Source organism: Poecile atricapillus, chromosome W (genome assembly GCF_030490865.1).
Source record: "Poecile atricapillus isolate bPoeAtr1 chromosome W, bPoeAtr1.hap1, whole genome shotgun sequence".
In the NCBI taxonomy this organism is placed as follows: Eukaryota; Metazoa; Chordata; class Aves; order Passeriformes; family Paridae; genus Poecile; species Poecile atricapillus.
In genome coordinates this window covers 46,586,068-46,607,021 of record NC_081288.1, presented here as the reverse complement: position 1 = coordinate 46,607,021, position 20,954 = coordinate 46,586,068, and the positions used below count along the sequence as shown (strand labels likewise).

General features: G+C 37.7%; 1 protein-coding gene across 2 annotated transcripts in view; it reads left to right on the top strand.

Annotated features, from left to right (window-relative positions):
- LOC131591838 (AT-rich interactive domain-containing protein 2-like) overlaps positions 1-20,954 on the top strand; it is a 93,993-nt gene that overhangs the window by 70,076 nt on the left and 2,963 nt on the right. Inside the window, exons 16-21 of one of the 2 annotated variants that reach the window (XM_058862934.1) lie at positions 124-2,957; positions 10,043-10,191; positions 15,739-15,877; positions 15,977-16,062; positions 20,363-20,486; positions 20,579-20,670. In XM_058862934.1, coding sequence (XP_058718917.1) covers positions 124-2,957; positions 10,043-10,191; positions 15,739-15,877; positions 15,977-16,062; positions 20,363-20,486; positions 20,579-20,670 — 3,424 coding nt within the window. The remainder of the gene's footprint in view (positions 1-123; positions 2,958-10,042; positions 10,192-15,738; positions 15,878-15,976; positions 16,063-20,362; positions 20,487-20,578; positions 20,671-20,954) is intronic. The other variant, XM_058862935.1, reaches the window with a different exon arrangement.

The following is a 20,954-nucleotide window of genomic DNA, read 5'->3' as shown; positions in this document are numbered from 1 at the left end:
GCTGAGAACAGAAGCCGCTTCATGTAGAATTGCAATTTCAAATCTTGGATTTTTTAAAATTTGTTAGTTAATGTGTTTGAAATAATCTCTGCTTCCAAACTTTTACTGTGTTTATTTCAACAGGAATCCCGCATGGGCTACCAGGTGTAGGAAATCACTATCAGAGGACCCCTATAAACCAGTCTTCAACTCTGACAGCAACACAGATGTCTTTTCCAATTCAAGGTGTTCACACTGTGGCACAGACTGTTTCTAGAATTCCACAGAATCCTTCTATTCATACACAACAAAATGCTCCAATGACTGTTATACAGAATAAAGGTCCAATATCCTGTGAAGTAGTGAAGGCCGCAGTAATACAGAGCTCTGTTCCTCAGTCTGCAGTTCCTGTTCCTATTGCTGTAGGAGGAGCTTCTAATCAAAATCACAGCACCACAGGCCAGCAGCCGTCTGTTACAGTTGTGAGTTCTCAGATGCTTCACCACCAACCTGTAATTCAGCAACAGTCCCCACTGCATGCAGTGGTACCCGGACAGATACCTTCAGGCACTCCTGTTACGGTAATTCAGCAAGCTGTACCTCAGGGTCATATATTTGGCAGAGTACAAAATCTACCAGCATGCAGTTCAGCAGTTTCACAGGGTCAACAGCTAATCAGCACATCATCACAACCTGGGCAGACATCATCTCAGCAGTCCTCTGCGGGTAACCAGCAACAAGATACAGTCATCATAGCACCACAGCAGTATGTCACAACCTCTGCATCTAACATTGTTTCTGCCACCACAGTTCAAAATTTCCAAGTAGCAGCTGGGCAGGTGGTTACAATTGCAGGTGTTCAGAACCCACCAACATCCAGAGTAGGGTTTCAGAATATTGCACCAAAGCCTCTGCCATCTCAGCAAGGTCCACCTGCTGTGGGGCAGCAGCCACAGCAGCAGCCTCCACCACCATCCCAGCAAAGTGTAGTGATAGTAAGCCAGCCAGCTCAGCAAGGTCAGACGTATGCACCAGCCATTCATCAAATTGTGCTTGCTAACCCAGCTTCTATTCCTGCTGGCCAAACAGTCCAGTTGGCTGGACAGCCGAGCATTACTCCATCATCTTCACCGTCCCCAGGTCCGGTTACAAATAATCAAGTCCCTACAGTTATGTCATCTTCATCTACCACTCCTCAGTCACAAGGACCCCCTCCTACTGTTAGCCAGATGCTTTCTGTAAAGAGGCAGCAGCAGCAGCAACACTCACCAGCATCATCGCAGCAGCAGGTACAGGTACAACAACCGATGCAAATGCAAGTTCAGTCACAACAAGCTAATACAGGGGTTGGCCAGCCCAATTCTGGTGAGTCTAGCCTGATAAAACAACTGCTTCTTCCAAAAAGAGGCCCCTCAACTCCAGGGGGGAAGCTTATACTCCCAGCTCCACAGATTCCTCCACCTAACAATGCAAGAGCTCCTAGCCCTCAGGTGGTTTATCAGATGGCCAATAACCAGACACCAGGTTTTGGAGTTCAAGGACAGTCTCCAGCTCAGCAGCTGCTAGTTGGACAGCAGAATGTTCAGCTGGTCCCGGGTGCAATCCCACCCCAAGGGGCAGTGCAAACAGTACCCATTTCTAATTTACAGATATTGCCAGGCCAGTTGATCTCTAACAGCCCAGCAACTATTTTCCAAGGGACTACTGGCAACCAGGTTACGATAACAGTTGTGCCAAATACGAGTTTTGCTACTGCAACTGTGAGTCAGGGAAATGCAACTCAGATCATTGCTCCAGCAGGAATTTCAGTGAGTGGAGCACAGACAGGAGTTGGGCTACAGGTGCAAACCCTTCCAGCTACTCAAGCACCTTCAGCTGGACAATCACCGTGTACTGCTGCTCCCCCATTCAAAGGTGATAAAATAATTTGCCAAAAGGAGGAAGAAGCAAAGGAAGCAACAGGTTTACACATTCATGAACGTAAAATTGAAGTTATGGAGAATCCTTCCTGCCGAAGAGGAGCTGCAAACACCAGCAATGGGGATGCAAAAGAAAATGAAATGCAGGTGGGAAGTCTTTTAAATGGGAGAAAGTATAGTGACTCCAGTCTACCTCCTTCTAACTCAGGGAAAACACAGAATGAGGCCAATCAGTGCTCACAAGTCAGTAATGGGCCATCATTAGAAATGGGTGAGAACGGAGCTCCTGGAAAGCAGAACTTTGAACAAACGGACACACAGGAAATTAAAAGTGATTTGAAGAAGCCCCTAGTTAATGGAATCTGTGATTTTGATAAAGGAGATTGTTCTCATTTGAGCAAAAACATTCCAAATCACAAAACTTCCAATCATGTAGGAAATGGTGAGATATCTTCAGTGGAACAACAAGGGAATTTGGATGCCACGCAGCAAGATACTGCCAAAGGTGATCAAGGGGAAAGAATTTCTAATGGGCCTGTATTAACTTTGAGTAGTTCACCTGTTGTAAGCGGTACACAGGAGGCTGCAAAACTGTTAACCCAGCAACTTAGTGGTACCAACACTGATTTACCTAATGGACCTCTAGCTTCAAGTTTGAATTCAGATGTGCCTCAGCAACGCCCAAGTGTAGTTGTCTCACCACAATCTACAGCCTCTGTTATACAGGGGCATCAAATCATAGCAGTTCCACACTCAGGACCTAGAGTGTCCCAGTCTACCCTGTCCTCCGAAGTTCGGTCTACTAATGGCACAGCAGAATGCAAAACTGCAAAGAGGCCAGCAGAGGATAATGACAGGGAAACTGTTCCAGGAATTCCAAATAAAGTAGGAGTTAGAATTGTTACAATCAGTGACCCCAACAATGCTGGTTGCAGTGCAACTATGGTTGCTGTGCCAGCTGGAGCGGATCCAAGCACTGTAGCGAAAGTAGCAATAGAAAGTGCTGTTCAACAAAAGCAGCAGCATCCAACCACGTATATACAAAGCATGGTCACACAGGTATGTTGCAGTGTTCTTTTTGTGTTTATTCTGACTGTGATTCTGACTAATACTGTGAAATAACATGGCTGAAAATGTGAGCTCGGTTGATATCTCTTGCATAGTATTTCAGATACTCAGAAAATTACACTTTCTGTTCTTCCACAGCAGTTTACATACTTCTTCAGTATCAGTGACAATAGTGGAATTCATAATTTGTAGCTTGATAATACACACTGAGAAAAGAACTTCTGCTCACTATTTTCTTCCTTTAAAGATTAACTGTTCTGAAAACAACAATTTGCTGGATCGTCTTGCAAAAATGTCAGTGTTGTTCTGCATTTTATTCTTGGTCACTGTGGAGGGGTGAATATGTTTTTTTGGAAAAGAACCACACCTGCAATCAGCATGGCTGAAATGAGTTGAAGTTCTTGCATATAAAGCTGGTCTTCAAGGTCTTTCTTTGTGGGTTCACTACAGTTAGGAGGAAGTATTATTTTGTAAATTTGTTGAAATATTTACATTTATTCATTACAAAGTATTTACAGTGTTTATCAATAAAACAAGCAATGTTTTGGGATTTTTTTTTCCTTCTGTTTGACAAGCTTTGGTGAGGTTTTGTTGGGCTTTTTTGTCCCTTGATTGAATTTGTTGAACCTTTTGAAAGTGGTTACTCCCTAACACTTTACTAGAAATGAGGTATGGACATCAGGAATATTAATTAGTAATCATAATAGAGATTATTCTGTTATCTAGAATTTATTTTAGTTTTGTACATAGGCATAGAAAATTGCTCTCCAAAAAACCCATTCCTAACCTAAATTAGGAGCAGAGGGAATAGAACGGCAAGTCTGGCAGTTAAGAGTTCTGACAGATGAGAGCGAGGAAATTAAGTCCTGAGTGTACATGGAATAATCTGACCAAAATTAATAGTTTCTGTTAGCATCATAGGGACAGCATGCTAGATTTTCTGTACTGAGGATGTATTAGCTATGCCTTGCTTTTTACACTGAGTGTCTTTAGCTGTTACACAGTTTGAATTTCTGTTATAGTTTTGCTAAGGATTTGGCCGAAGTACAAAATGGTGTGGCTGTCTCTTAAATGGAATATGTTTATTTATTCCCTCAATATGTAGCTGAAAAAACTTTGCAGTTGTATCTGAAGCAGCTGCTAAATTATCAGATTTTAAGAATTTTGAGAAGGGGGTAATACATTTAACTATTTCACTTAATTTTGATAATGTATCTCATGATACTAGAAGGGGAGGATAGAAAAATACTTTCTGTGCTGATAGCTTCTTTTTTCACACTATCCCTAATATCAATATCATTAATAGTTACTACATTTTTCATTACCTGTACATACAGAAATGCTGCCTGCTGGGTTTGCCATTTGGTAGAAATTTGCATATCAGAAGAACTTGTTTTAAAATCTGCATCCCTGAAAGCTTGCTCATTCTGTTGTCTGTAGGATGCCCTTCCTTTCTTCAAAATTACATAAATGTGAAAGAAATGAGTTAATTAGTTTTGATCTTGGTGAGAAACTTATTCATTAACTGTTAGCCTTAGCCATATGTCTATATATTTATGAATCATATCTGTCATAATATTGCAAGTATGGACTTACAGTTGAACCCATATTAGAGTACTTTGTTCAGATATAGTGATCACTGTAGTTTGGCCTAGGATTTGCAGAGATCATCACCACTTCTTTAAAATTAACATGTTTGATTATAAACAGTACCAAAATCACCCTGGACAGCTCTTTTTCTTTCTCTAAAGTTGCTGAGCTTGTTTTAAAATCATGCCAATAGTGGCAATAGCCACTGCTTTTCTGGAAAAGGAGATGATAAGTATTTCCAATATTAAGTCTGCTTTTAGGAGTATTTTTAAATATCCGGAAATGTAGCCGAAGTCTCATGAATTTGGTGTGAATTTTAGGTATGACTTCGTTCAAGATTAGGCATTGTGTTATCTTCTATTTTCTCTCTCATATTTTGAGTCTTCCTCATCTGACAAGCAGCTTCATCGTCCCTGACTTTTTTGAAAGGCAGCAGCTGAGGAACGCTTTTTTTCACTTGAGCATCCGCATTGTGTTATCCTCTCTGAAGCATCTAAGTATATATTGGCTGTCTTGCAGAAGAAAAAGGAGAGCATGGTTTTTGCTGCAAACATTGTGAAATTTATTAAAATACAATCAATGTAGAAAAACAGTGAGGGACAGAGAATAAAGGGGTATTAGCTATGGCAAAATTACATAGGTGCTGAAGCTTTTAGTGTTTGAATTCTTGTTTGCTTGTTAGCCTAAAATTTTATTTTAAGCTACAGCTTGTATTTCAGAGAAGTGTGAGAGAGAAGGGAAAAAAATTTTAGAAAAGTAAAACCAAACAGAAAGACTGAGAAAAGAGGTTCAGAGGACAGAAAAAGGAGGAGAGTATTGCTTATGCAAGTACAGTAGGATTAGCTGTCATGAACTACAGAGAGGAGAAAGGGAAGATGCTTGAAGATAAGGAAGGATGACAAATAGGGCAGGCATGGAACAATAATCTGAAAACTAAGAAAAGCAAGAAAGAATTAAATAATCCTTAGGGGAATCTAGAAATTAAGAGAAATTTGTTTCGTTGTATGAAATGGGATGATACAGTGTGCTTGGGGAAAAATGTTAATTTAAGTGGCCTATTAAAATAATGAAAATTGTGTACTGGCTGTTTATGGGACAGCCCATGTAAGTACCATTAAAATCCAATTAGACAAATACAGGTTTCTTGTGTATATAATCTGAGATTATTCCCTATCAATTGTATACCTCAGTAAAGCTTGTTGAGAAATCACTGTATGTATACTGAGTATTTTAAAATTTTTTTTCATATTTTGCACTATGATAAAAAAGGGGATCTATTAGTTATGTCAGAATAGGTACACAATACACAGGGTGCTGCAATTTTGTTCTTACATCTCCATCTATATTTTGTAAGCTCATGAAATGTACTCTTGAATGGAGACAGAACTGGTACTGTACTTTTTTTGTTTCCTTTACTTTTGGTGTTCTCTGTTCATGGTTTATTGCTTTCCTGAGGCATTGTGCTAGACTGGTGGTTGAAAAAGAAATGAGCAATTACCTATCTGTATGCTTTTCTTTGCCACATTTTCTTATTCCTCTTCAAACGCCTCCAAAACATCTGTTGAACATAACCGTGTTGGTTTGTCCCAATTGGTGTGTGTTTTAAAGGAATGCTCAGATATCACGCCAAGTTCTTAGAATTGAGCATATCTGATTTAAATTGCCTCATCTGGCTTTTAAAGTAATGACTTTCTTGCTCATCACTGTCATACCCTCATAAACAATGCACGCCCATTTCTCTGATGGCTGCCCACTTGAAACATGCTTCTGTTGAAATTTAGGTGGCAAAATCTGTGTGGCCTTTTCTGTTTGCTCCTGCTCTCTGTTGATTGGAGTGCCGAGAATTACCATGCACCAGAAAGCAGGTGTGTAGCTCTGGGAGGTGTAATTCATTCCTAGCCACAGAGTAAATGAGTTTCTCAGCTGGAAGTAGTGAAATACAGAATCTCTGCTTTTTTTGCCCTTCACTTGTGAAGCACACTGTTGCAAGGAGACATAAACTTCAATAATCTAACAAGAAAAGAACATTTATTTAGGTGCCTACTTATCCACTTGACCTCTTTCTCACACTCAAATTCTGCTCTATTTGTTTTCAGCTTATGTGTTTTTGTAGATCTGTTCATTATTGTGAATAAGCTAAACAAAATTTTATTATATCAAGCTGTAAATCCTATTATACTTTAAAAAGATTTTTACTAATAATTAACTTTTTCTTTTTTAATTACATTTATTTACAGTGGCTGTGCATGTATTAGTGGTGGGGAAAAAATGCAGCTTAATGCTTTTAAACTGCATATGGCTCTACATGTCAGCAAAATCCCCAACACACTGGGGATGCACAGTGTTCTCTTGCTGGTGGCACAGTAGGCTTTTTAAATAGAATGTGCAGGTATCATGATAAAATAGTTATCTGTTCGTGCATAAAGGGAATAGCATCATTGGTTCTCTGAAATGTAAGTGGAAGCCACAGCTGGCTTCGACTCATACAGGAAGCTTGTGTGCCCAAATGTAGGAGCTCTTGTGCATAAAATAAAATTAACATCTTAGTAAACAGTCCATTGTAGTTAGCAGAAAGCTCTTAGTTGTACTCATGGTTTTCATGACCAGGCTGAATTTCCTCCCCCTCTCCAATACCTCAGTCTAAAGTCAACCCAGTCTAGATATAAAATCTCTATGTGCTTATTAAAAGTAGGCTCTAGTATCTGATCTGTAAACAGACTGTACAGGCATTAAGGGTTTGTATTTGTGTACTTCAGGGTTGAGTGTAAACCCTACTGACATAGCTGATGCTGCTTTAGAGGTACCTTTCTGTCCTAAGGTGCTGTGAGAAAAGGGCTAATTGGTGGCAGTTGCAAATTGTATCATGGAGAGATCTAATTTGATTATAAAAGCTTGTTGTGAAGCGCTTTCAAGTGTAGCGGAGCACTGGGCATTTGTTTTCTTGGGGAAACATGAATTCATTAAATGTTTTTACTAGAGGAGGAAATTTTCTGGAATCTTTATGCCTCATGGAAAGACTTAAGAATATTCCTTTTCTCAGACTTCATTTGGGAAAAGTTAATATCTGTCATCATTTAAAGAAATAAGTGAATTTACATAATCATTGCATTTGAGCACTGTAAAGTAGCATGCAGCAAGTATTACTAGGTACATTTCTGGGAGAAAAAGGCGTTTCATTTCTGAAAAACAAAGGCTATACATAATTTTAGTGATAGCCCAAGTGTCATGCATTACTAAACTGATACATGACAATAGAGGGAAAAGGAAACCAAAAATTAGCATTGATCTTTCTGAATCTTTCTGATCTCTTGGATGAAGAGAGGAAGGCTTTGTGATCTTTGACTGTAAAACTTTCATTTCTAAAATAAAGCAAAAAATGCTAGAAGCAAATGTAATTTTTGCTTTATGTGTTGATTTAAAATACAGTCAACAAAGCTGATAGGCAAGCAATGGATTTGTTTTAAAAATTAAATGGTGTTGGGTCCAACACTTTTGGGTGAAACTGCCCCGCAGTAGAGCACTAAGAAGAGAATTGTAAACAACAAGAACTATTTTACATGTTTCTTTTCAATTTATCAGGGTTTTTTTTTTCTCACAAGGGGAAAAAAAAAAAAAAGTGGCAAAAAAAATGGGAGGGGAAACTGACTGATAACTTTTTGTCCTGAAAATTTGTTTCTCTTTCTGAGCTCTTTCATTTTCAGCATGCAACATTTTGTGTTGTATATCTCAGATCAACTTACTTAAAATAAACAATTTTTCAATGAGATGATATTAAAACCTTTGAATACCACTAGGAGAGCTTGCCAGAGAAACCCTTGAGAAAATTCATAATTCCAGATTAATTGCAGGGTTTGCTCTGAATGGAGTAAATAATACATGAACCACACATTGAATGATGAGAATTAAAGGAAATGCTGAATTAATTCAGTAAGCTCATTTTCTCTTCAGCACATTAAACAAGACAGAAGTTCTATAGGGATAAAAAGTCACATAAAAGACCATCAAAATGCGTTGATACTGGGATGCCAAGTGAAGGTTGCAAAACAGGCTGTACTGCTGACAGTCCATTATTTTACTTGCAGCTTAATTTTAAAAATGCCTTTTTAAGGGGATGTTGATATTAAAAGGCTCCACTTGTATTTACCTTGTGTTAGAAGATACCTTGTGAAGGATTCATTACCCATTCTGTGAAATAGCTTAAAGGTCTTTAGGTGAAAATCATTGCTGAATTCAAAATAGTTTGTAGTTATGACTAATGGACTCAAGTCCTTTCTTACAACTTTTCACATATGTGGATGGATGACAGGCATCATAACTAGTTGTGCCGTGTTCAGGAGTTTTACAGAGTTTTTCATTATTTTTATCATGTTATATTGCTTGGATATGGAATGTGTCTCGCTTTTGTCAGGCTTTTTTGCTGTCCCTTGGGTCATGTTATTGGTAGTATAATCTGTGATAGTTATTAACTCACAACTGACTGTGTGACTGCTATCCACGGGAGCAGCAGGAAGAACATGTAAATCAATATGCAAATGAAATGTTAGAAATTGAAGTGAGCTATTTATTTCTTTGTAGCAAAAGTTACTAAAGTTACTCAGTAACCTAGCTGTAAAGATCTAAAGGTGTGCACCATTTGAAAGTGTTTCTTTATAATATTCTTACACAGACTTGCAAGTAATTTTATTTGGTTTCTTTAGAGTGTGAATTTGTTTTCAAACAGTGGGGAAAAAAGGATGTTAGGTCTTCGTCTCTAAATAATATATAAAAGCTTAATTTTTCTACTGTCATCGTCCTTACAAATGTCTTGCTGACCAGAGCGTTCCAGGAAAAAAAAAAATAAGAGAAAAAATATTCTGACACTGTTTTGAAATGGAAAGTTCAGCATTCAGTATCTATTATTCAGAAAAAGAAATAAAATTGGTTTGGATTTATATATTTTTAGGTAATTTCAAAGATAATTTTAGTTGAGTGTTAATTGTCTTGTTATATTGCAGAGGAGCAAGGGGAACATAATTTTCTTTTCTGAAGTGTTTCTCTTTTCATTGTATACAAGTTGTACAGCATCATCTGGCATTCTGAGCATGTGGTACTGTTCCCTGTGCTGATGATACTGAAATGCCTTGAGTTTGCATGAGGTTCTTTTCTTTCCTTAAATAGCAACAAAGCATTTGATAATGTTAACCTTTGCTTCACTAGTGCCCTTGAGAAATTTCTTTGCAGTCATAATTCTGTATTTGAATTTCAGCATGAAGTTTATGTTTTGAATATTAGGAAGTTCTGCATAAGTACTACAGTGTAAAAGTTATATGTTACTGTGTTACTTGTGTTACTGTGTCTTACTAATGGTTATGCAGAGTCCAGAGTATGAAAAAGTGAACACCTGTGGTGGATGAAGGTGTAAAACAAAAAGTCTTTCAACAAGCAGTAAACTGTATGTAAAGTCTAGAAATAAGTCCTGTTTAAAATTGTTTTAACTTTTTCTACAGAGCACACCTGCAACATCGATACCAACAGTTCAAGTACAGGGCCAGCAGATGAATTTGCAGCCACCTTCATACACTGCAGCAAGTCAACATGCAGAGCAAATGAAAAAACCTGGACAGAACTTCATGTGTCTGTGGCAATCTTGTAAAAAGTAAATGGCTTCTTTATTTACCTTTTACTGATATGTAGCATGCTTGTATATAGAAGTGATTCTACAAGTCCCATCCATTCTGTTTCCTTAAGTTACTTTATACTTCAACAGTAGGGAAAAGAAAAAGGGAAAAGTGTTGAGGAAATTGAATGAAATGGGGGAAGGCAAGACACTTAACTGCTCTCAGTTATAATTCAAAGCATAGAATGAGTATTTTGTGACTTTCTTGCAGTACATTGATTGTTCAGTAACAAAAAATAGTTGTGTAGTTAAGTTTAAAAGAATTCTGAGCTCTGAAGCTTGTTCTCTGTGTTGCAAATATAAAAGTAGTTCCTGTACTGCAGTTACAAATCATGTCTTGACATTTTCTTGTGTTTCCAGTTTTGCAAGAGCAGGGTGTTGCACTTCAGTGTCCTGGTCGCAGTCTTATTTAGCTTGTGACTAATTTTGGTAATTATACCATTTGTGTGGCAGGGGATGCCCTTGTCATCAAAGGAAGTAAAAAGGAACAGGGCTTTAAAACTAGACAGCCATGATTTAAAATTTTTTTAAATTTGCTGCTGCTGTTCTTAGAGAGAAGCAGACATTTAGATGTAGGCTTATAAAACTTGATGCAACTCTTATTAAAAGTATGTGTGTCTTGACACTGTTTTTTAAAATAACTTAGGTTTGTGAAATGCTTAGTTTCTTGGTAAGGGCAAGATTGGTGAAAAAAAGGTAGTTGTCAAGCAACCACTTAAAAAACTGGAGACAAATTGTGAGTGAGAAAAATTACATAACATATAGGATGGTACAAAAAAGAGTGAGAGGTCTCATCACTGTAGGATGAAGAGGGGAGTATAAAGCTGATTTTACAGAAAGCTGGTGGGAAATTCAAGAAATTAGGATGAAAGATGGAGAAGTTTAACTGTTTGGAACTGATAGTGAAAATAAGGCATTTGAACAGAATTATAGGAATACTGAATGACAGTATGAAACCCCTGAAGGTGTAATTTCTGTTTCTTTCATTCCTTGCAAATATAATTCTAAGATCATTCAGTCAATGCAAGACACAGAGATCTGACACTTTTTTAATCATTGCACTATTTTCACTTTAAAAGTGATTTTTCTTTGTTTGATAGGTGACACTTCTCTATGTAAGAAATGTATGTAAGGCTTTACTTTGTAATTTCCCCTCTTACTACTAATAAATAGAACTGTAGAGACAGTCTGCTGGCTGCACAGTAGATGCATTAACTTGTGCCTAGGTACGGGTGGGTTGCATTGAGGTTGAAATGAAAGACTGGGGCAATGTCACAGCAGAGGAAGCCTTGCCAGTTTATAACGTGTTGAAGAGTTTGCTCAGCTACAGTTTTAAAGTCACCAACTACATTCCATGTCTGAGGTTACATAGGATGAGCTGTGTTGGGGCAGCAGGAGGAGCAATACTATTAAATTACCTAACACTATCAGTCTTTTTGTAATCTGTCTTAAAATAATACTTTAGAAGGTTTACCTGAGACTGAAGTTAAGGGCTGCAAGGCCATTGATCTCTATATTTTACTCCACGCCTAGTGTATTATTTCTTTTGCTTTTGTTTATGTGGCTATTAATTCCTGTACTGCTTTTTGTTCATTCTTTTCAAAAGAATGTTCATTCTTGTTACATTCTTTTCAAATGCTTTCAGAGGTTTTTGCTTTAACAGATTGAGTTCACATGACACACAGCTCTTTATATGCTGTCACCTTTAAAATAGTTATTTCAGTCCCAGCCTAAAACCAGTTTAGATAAACATTACACTCAACGTTCTCTGGGGTAAAGAGAGAACCAAAATGTTAAGCTAGCATTTTCCTCAGAATATGTATTATTTATTCATATTCCTTGAACAGCCTGATCAAAACAGGTGTATCAAATCTCCTGTAGGCTTCCTGGTTCTGTTAGACATAAAGAAAAACCTGGAATTGCCACCTGTTCTTTTTTTATTTATGGCTCTCAATCTCAGCTGTTTTTATTGAGTAGTTTAAGTGGGAAACAAGAAGATACTTTTGAGTGGGTCATTAGTCTATGTGAACTTCACATTCACATCTTGATTTCATTCTCAATTGATCAGCAATTTTTTTCCTAAGATTAAGCAGGCAGTTTCATCACAGTAGAATGATAGAATATTGGGAGATTTTTGTGATATTTGTAGCTAGCTAGAAAGATATGGCAGGAGGCACATTTGAAAAAGTAATTTTCACCTGCTTCTCTATCCATGGTCTTTAGTTTAATTATCAAAAAATACTAGCATTACGTTTTCCTTCAAAGATACAATGCAGAAGTCAGTGCAGGCCTTAAACATTTTATTGCGAAACAAGATAAATATTAATAAATAAAATAGTATGTTTTTCTTCTGCTGTCTAATTTGGCTGCTCCAGTCAGCAACATTCCAATGGTGTGCGTTGGTGTTTTGGTTTGGTGTGGGTTTTTTTAGAACTAAGTTAGGAAACATTAGACTAAGATTTGAAATGCCACAGATTTACTAGTGTCTAAAGACTACAATGAGATGAGGCTGAATTATGCAAATGGTTGAAATTATTGGCCTCTGGTAGATGTGTTCAGATTTAATATCTGAAGTGGAAGTAAAATTCTAAAAGGTGTCAGTCAGCACATTAAGGATGTAACAGAAAGTAGGTGTTTTTCTTTGAACTTCAGCTGTCTGCAAGTACTGCTAATTGTATGCAGCTTAATTTAAAAGCTGCTGTTTTGTTTCACAGGTAGGCAGATGTCTGCTCTTGAATTGCTTTGTATTTAAAAAGTAAATTGAAAATGCTATTGAATCTCCAGTGCCTGTCAAGTCAGCTATTAATGTTCTGTTCAGCAGCTGAACAGAATCATGGATGAATTAAGTGTGGAAACAAGAGTCTAGACTGAACTGACCATATTGTCAGTATGTCAGCTTTTTCTTTATTATTATAGTTAGGTGTTTCTCTAAGGAAAAATAGTTTTTCTCTGCAAAATGGTAGTAAGTTTGAATATTTTTAGATCAGTGATTGAAGTGTAGAACACTGAATATCTTAAACAGTGAATGAGCCAGCATAGCTGAAATAGCTTTATTTTTCTGAAGCTTTGTCATGCTGAATGAAATAATTTGCACTGTATTTTGGATTTCACTTAGGCCATGAAATTTGTTTCATCTGTGCCAGAAATTATACATAGAATGGTTAGTGCCAGGCTTAAATTGATTCCCCTTTATTGTGAAAAGACATGTTTCTGTCCTCTGAAACACCTTCTATTGAGCCAGTGTAGATCTAAAACATTTTATTTTCATTTCCTGCTATGGGTTATCTGGACCAACAGCAAGAAGCAGATATTTCTCCTTCTCAGCTTTCCTTCAGTAAGAGGTAACTAGCATGTAAAAGATGAATGCTTTTAAAGAGAGTATTATTTATTGCCAGTGCAGAAGGTAATGGCTGTATTACAGGTGGTTACTGCAGTAGCATTCCGTTTTTAGCTAAGACTTGTCTGAAGGTGAAATTAGCTCTTTGATGCCTTTATAGTCTCCAGGTATCAGTATCTGTACACTTAGGCCTAGGCATCAGTTGCAAGTATGTTTGCATAATGGACACTACTGAAATCAGTAGTGGGATGTGGAAGGAGGAGGCTAGATCAAAGCACTCATTGATCTGCTGTTCAAAAGCTGAGTGTGTGAGGGCAGCTGGTGGCAATGACTTCCCAAATGGCAGCAGCTAGGTTTCTAGACCTCTTTGGTTCAAGCATTAAATGAGTGTTGATGAGCTGGGTTACTTGTATTGAAGTGAATTTTGAGCAGCTAATTCTTTTGGCCATTTTTTCTCTGTTGGAGTAAGGGGCTTAATTTGTAACATCTGAGATACATAAGTTGTGTATATAGGCTAGAAAAAAACCCCAATGCTTTGGGTCATTCACTATTTTCATACCATGTTTTTTGAAGTACAGCAAGTCTCCTTTACCAGCTTATATATGTTACAGTAGCACATCATTTGTCTACGTGAGATCAGAGGTAGCCTAGATTGCAGCAGCCATGCTTTGGTAGAGCTTGCAGTGTTGAGAAATACGGATCACATAAGGAATAAAGTCAGGCTCTTGAACTTTAAGTAGGCAGACTTCAGGTGTTAAGGGAGATTGTCAGAGGGATCCTTGGACTCAAAGGAGTGGAACAGAGCTGGCAAAACTGGAACTGAACCTGGCAAGGTATGCAAAGAATAACAGGAAGGACTTGTACAGGTACATTAATCAGAACAGCAGGATCAAAGGTGGTGCACCCTTGCTGGTGAACAGGCAACAACAAACAAAGCCAGCATGGCTTCACCAAGGTAAAATCCTGTCTGACCAATGTAGTGGCTTTCTGATATGGGGTAATCACACCAGAGGATAAGGGGAGGGCTACAGATGACATTTATCTGGACTTCTGTAAAGCCTTTGAAGTGGTCCCACACAACATCCTTCTTTCTAAATCGGAGGGAGATGTATTTGATAAGTGGACTTCTGGATGGATTAGGAATTGGTTGGACAATCACATCCAGAGGGTGGTGATCAGTGACTGGGAGTCTTGATGGACATCAGCAACACATGGTGTCCCTTAGGGGTCTGCACTGCGACCAATGTTACTTAATATCTTTATTAATGACAGGGATGAAGGGATCAAGTGCACCCTCAGCAAGTTTGCTGTTGACACTGAGCTGAGTGGTGCAGTTGACACACCTGAAGGATGGGATGCCATCCAGAGGGACCTGGACAGGCTTGAGAACTGGGCCTGTGGGAATCTCATGTGGTTTGACAAGGCCAAGTGCAAGGTGCTGCACCTGGATGGGGCAAACCCTGATATCAGAACAGGCTGGGGATGAACAGATCAGAGCAGCCTTGCTGAGAAGGACTTGGGGGGGCTGGTGGAGGAGACGCTGGACATGACCCAGCAATGTGTGCTTGCAGCACAGAAACCTGGTCAAGGGAGGTGATCCTTGCCCATCTACTCTGCTCCAGTGACACCCCACCTGCAGTGCTGCATCCTGCTCTGGGGTCCCCAACACAAGAAGGACATGGACCTGCTGGAATGAGTCCAGAGGAGGGCCACCATGTTGAACAGATTTAAATAAGGTCTGAGTCTGACTGCCAGTGAAGAAGGAAAATGGGAAAAGGAATATAAGAGATTCTATTCTATAAATATATATTTTTATATAAAAATATATTTGTATATTATATAGACCTAATCTGGTTTAGCTGTTCATAGTTTGTTGCTGTATTTTGCTTGTATTGCAAACAATGTGTCTATTGGAATTTACGTGCATTATTTCTTCAGTGAAGTGTAAGTAGAAAACAGAACCATGATATTTCAATCAGATTTGGGAAAATTATATTGACATTTATTGGTGGCTCACTGGTAATATGTGTACATGTTTATTTTGCAACTTCCCATTTATCAATACATGTCTCAGTCCAGAAAAAAAAAAAACCCACAAAGGTTAACCACTATGATTTGATGTTTGTTACATTTGTACCTCACCATTAAATGGGGAAAAAAAATTAAATTCCCCTCCCCTCTTTTTGTAGGTGGTTTCAGACACCATCACAGGTTTTCTATCATGCAGCAACCGAACACGGAGGAAAGGATGTCTACCCAGGGCAGTGCTTATGGGAGGGATGTGAACCTTTCCAGCGGCAGAGGTTTTCCTTCATTACCCACTTACAGGTGCAGATTTTCTTTCACGTATTATTTCAGAAAACAGTAGGGATTTCATGGTAAATTTCCACACACCATTCTTACTGTCTTTCTCTTTCCCCCAAACAGGATAAGCATTGTTCTAGAGATGCTTTGCTTGCAGGATTAAAGCAAGATGAACATGGACAAGTAGGAAATCAGAAGCCTTCCAATAAGTAAGAGACTTGAGCCTCATTAACAATAGAGAAAATAAGAGAATTAGAAATTATTGAAAGAATTTGTTTATAATTTGGCTTATCAGGTGAAACTCTGCATATGTAAGAATCTGTAATCAAATTTGAGGTCCATTCCAGTAAGACACAAAGGACAAAAAGGGGAATAGATTCTGATGTAGTTGCAGTTATCTTAAACCACGTAATTCTTTAAAGTATATGATCAAAACTCTAAAACTCTGTGGTGGACATTGTTTTCAACGTGTTATCCTATTTTTTGTCCAACTGGATAGCATTTTATAACTTTCCTTATAACAGGGAAGTGCTTGTAATACAAATAGAAAGTTATTTATTGTGTACAGTTCATGTGTCACACAGCTGAAATAGATTGTCTTGTAACTTGTTGTATTCCTTCCAGTTTTGTGGTCTAAATTTGGGCTGATTTGATCCAAGGACTGTTGTAATAAACTTTCATTTAAACAAGCAAGCAAGATAAATGATAAAGACTCCTCAGAGTCTTCTGATTTTGTGTTGCCATCTGAAATGGGATTCGGCTCTTCTCTTACCCAGAATGATTTCAACCATCTGGAATTAATATTGGAGAGTGCAACACCACTGGTGTGAGGTTTGGGGGCTGACTGTGTTAATAGTGGAGTTATTCAAGGTTCAGTTACTTGTTTAAGTGTGTTTTAAGACCTGGCCTTTGTTAGTAACTGACTGGAACCACTTTAGATATAATTACATGGTCCCAGGCAGATTTTTGCCGTTCTGTTCTGAGGCTTGTAAAACTGCTACCAAGCTGTTGGAGGCAGCAGAGAAACTCAAGTTATGAAAACTGAGAATTTTAGTTTGAGAGTCCTTTCATTTTTTAATATAAAAAACTATCTTAAAACAGATTTATATTTGCTTTATGGTGCCTTGTTTCATTAAACTGAGCAACACTCAGTGTAATGGAAAATTGGAAAACCTTGGAAAACCACAAAAAGAATTATGGTAATGTAGTCTTAAATACTTGGTAAGTGGGAAGTGTAGGACTGACACCATCTACTAGCATGATGTGTTAACTCTGCCTTTTCATAATGTTCCATCACACAGATAACACATTCCAGTAGCTATGTGTCCTCACAAGCTTCTTTTAAATTGGCACAGGTACTCACAGGAGAAAAACTGTTCATACACCCACTCTGAAGCAGAATTCCCTAATTAGGTCAGATTCAGAAAGCAGGAATTCACATGCATAACCAGTTCTTGATAAAATACTGAGACTGCAATACCACAAGATACCAAGGATGCGATTTCAGAACACAGATTGAAATGAGAACATTCCTCTCCTCAAAATAGGATGTTTTATGTCTTGTGTTATGTGCAGATGTGGTGCACAGGGACATGGTTTAGTAGTGGATGTGGCAGTGGCTAATATTTGGATTTGGTGATCCCAGAAGTGTTTTCCAGCCTAAATGATTTTATGATTCTGTTTTGACTCTCTGTGACATCTCTTGTTGCTTCTCATGGCTGTGCATTGCTTACAGTGAAGGACCTAGCTTTAGTTTTTGTTAGATTGTATGGTAAATCAATTTGAATTTTTTTTTTTTTTTAAATGGTCATAGAACAAAAGCATGGACTTGCCACATGAGTGGAATCTATTTGCCTTACTGTGAGTTGAACCCCAGTGCAGGAGGTGGGCTGGAACAAAAGGAAGAGATGAGACCTTTCTCTGTCAGCACTCCCACAGTTAATACACTTCCTTGTCTTGTGAAAACATAAAGGTTCCTTTTCATTACTTTTACTCTCCTCCCTTAACAAACAGGAAGATTTTAGTAAGTGTAGTGTGTCCCCTCCCATTACCTTACAGTGCTGCCCCAGAGTTCTGTTTGCACAGCTGAAAAGAGCATCCAGCAGCTACGTGAGGGAGACAAGATTTGATCATTTGCTTTCCAGAATCAATGACTTGTCAGATGAAGCCCTAAGCTCACTCCAGCAGCTCGCCTCAAGCTGTCTTACAGGTTCATGTTTGAAAGCTGTCTTACAAGGTCTTAGCTTAATTTACTTTTTTCTGAGTCCTAGAAGTGTGTCAGATCTATCAGCTCACAACTGATAGTCCAGATCACTAAATTTTTGTATGGAGCTATAAAGCAGATTAAAAAAAACTGGTACTGAGACAAAGCTTGTTTAAGTCATTAACTTTTAGGCATTTATTAGGTCTACATCATAGACTTCAGATCCTGAGTGTTACCAGTGCTGGAAGTAAAACAGAACACAATGTAACAGACAAGCCCATTCCCTAATCATCCTTTCTGTCTATCATGACACCATACACACTTGAAAAAATCTGTAATGGCTTTTCTAGAACTAGTTAAGCAATGTAAAGCTCCATTACAGAATTGGTTTTATACCTTAATTCTGTATTTCTTTGCTTTTCAAGTTTTATTATTTTAACTCTTCCTCTTCTGGTTTTCAGAGGTAGCTGAGTATGACTTTCTGGAAGGTCAGGTAGCACTAGGAATTTAACTGTATGTTGGCTGTAGCTTTATGCATTGGAATCCTTTTGGATTCATGGTAATTTTTTTTTTCCCTTGTTGCCACTGAAGCAGATGTGAATATTCTTACTGCTATGTGGAAGTGAGGCAGGAGATCACTTTAAGTCACAACATAAATGGTAGGGTTTGAAGTTGATAATACAGTTAAAGAAATTCAAGAAATCTAGATGTTTCAAGAGAGAGATACTTGCCCGCAGACACAAGTCAGTTCACTTGGTGTCTCGGTAACTTTATCAATTTCTTTTTTCTTCAAACTTAGAAAGAGAAGGTAATTTTTTAATATCTTCCTACATTTATTGCAGCTCTCCCTCTTTCAATATTTCTAGAATCAAGGCAATAGTAATCCAGCTTTCTGAAATATGGTATGATAACTGTTGAAGAGAGACATTCAGAACAGCCTCCACTGATGAATCCTTGTGCTTCTCAATACGAGGAAAACAAAAATATTCCAGAAATTAAAAATTAAGACAGTAATTCTTTTACTGTGGTACTCTGTCTTCTATGAACATATCATTGCCTACCAGTTTCTTAATTCAGCCCCTGCCATTCTCATTTTACTTCTTAAAGCCTTTTATTTATTTCACATATCATATATTGTATTTTATCTATATTTGTATTGTATATATTATTTCTATTCAGGGAGGATGACACAGTGATTATGAGCTAAGATGTTAGGGAGGGATCTGTCTGTTACTACAGGAACCCAGTTTTTAGCTGGGCTTCCTTGCTGTTAGAACCTCAGATTACTAAGTCTTTCTAAATAGAGAGTTCAAGTTTTATTGCAATATTCACTTTCAGTATAAGATACCTAAATAAAACTCTTACAGGCTTTCATTCAAAAATATAAAACATTTACATTTGATTTATGCTACATTTACAAGTAAGCATTATTTATACTTAACCAGGTTCTACTAGGGTATTAAAAGACTTCATAAAAATAATAATAATAATATTGAAGTGTGGTGATATTTTTCACCACCAATACTGCAAATTGTTTTTTAGAATGACATTATGAGTCTAAATCATTTAAAGTTCTATGTTTATACATTCTGAACTCTGATGGCATGAGTAATTTCCAAGTTCTTGTATGAAAAACAACTTTAACTTCAGTGTTAATACTGGAAGATGGAGAAATTCTTCTGCTATGTTTGATATATCCTGCTTAATTTATTAATCTCAGTTTAAAAGCTGCAGTAACAGGTAATTGGTTTTACAAATGTTTGATCTAACAATTACATTACAGCAATTACATGTTTTATGTCTTAGAACATAACTTATTTTATATTGCTCCTCACTAATCATAGTTAATATATATTTTATATTGTCTTAGTGTCTAATGGTCCCAATGACCTGTGTCAGGTTTTGAGTAACTATACTTTAAGGACCTTCTCTGGCCAAATCTCAGATGGCATTTGCATAGCTGCTGTCATGGTTCCTGTCTGATAAAACATCCCTTCAAATTGGTGCGCTTCAGGCTGTGTTACTAGTACAATATATTGCATTTCCATCACAAATGTCAGGGGTGATGAGCAGCACTTCTTCAAGAGAAGTGTTTTTTCATATAAAATAAAGTGCATGACTCTTCTGAAGGCTTTATAGTAAGGCTTATCTCTGTGGAAGCAATCATGTATCAGCACCAAGTGTTAATGGATCTTTGTGTCACTGTTCAGATATGTAAAAAATCATAAAGTAAGTTTTCTGAGTTGTTAATTGTCTAGAAAGCAGCGCAAAGCTTATTTTTATTAATTCTTTCTTTACTAATGCAGGCAGCCAGCTGCAGGGGCTACTGCCTCTACTCCCAGAGCACAGAAGGCCATTGTGAATCATCCGAGTGCTGCCCTAATGGCATTAAGGAGAGGATCAAGAAACCTTGTCTTCAGAGATTTCACAGTTAGTACTGTTTGAATCAAGCACTAGATATTAATTGTTGCCTGCTACTAACTGCAGGGCTTTTACACTTTTTTTTGTCTTTACTTTTGCAGGATGAAAAAGAGGGACCAGTAACTAAACACATCCGATTAACAGCTGCCTTAATATTAAAAAATATTGGTAAATATTCAGAATGTGGTCGCAGGTAAGCACTGTATAATTTTTCTGGTATCAGTGTTGTTTCTGTTCTTTCCAGTACCAAACAATAGGTAGGTTTTACATATCTTTAGAAACCCCAGGAAGTATACTGACAGTACAATTTCTCTATTATTTCTGCCCTGAGTTATTCCCCACACAAATGCTCCATGTCATCTTACCTAAAGATAGCATTTGTGATCCAGATGATTGAAAAGTGGCTGGCAAATTTGACAGTGGTTGGTAAATTTTAGGAGACAGATGAGGGAAGCCTTCGCTGTCGCTTTTCTTCCA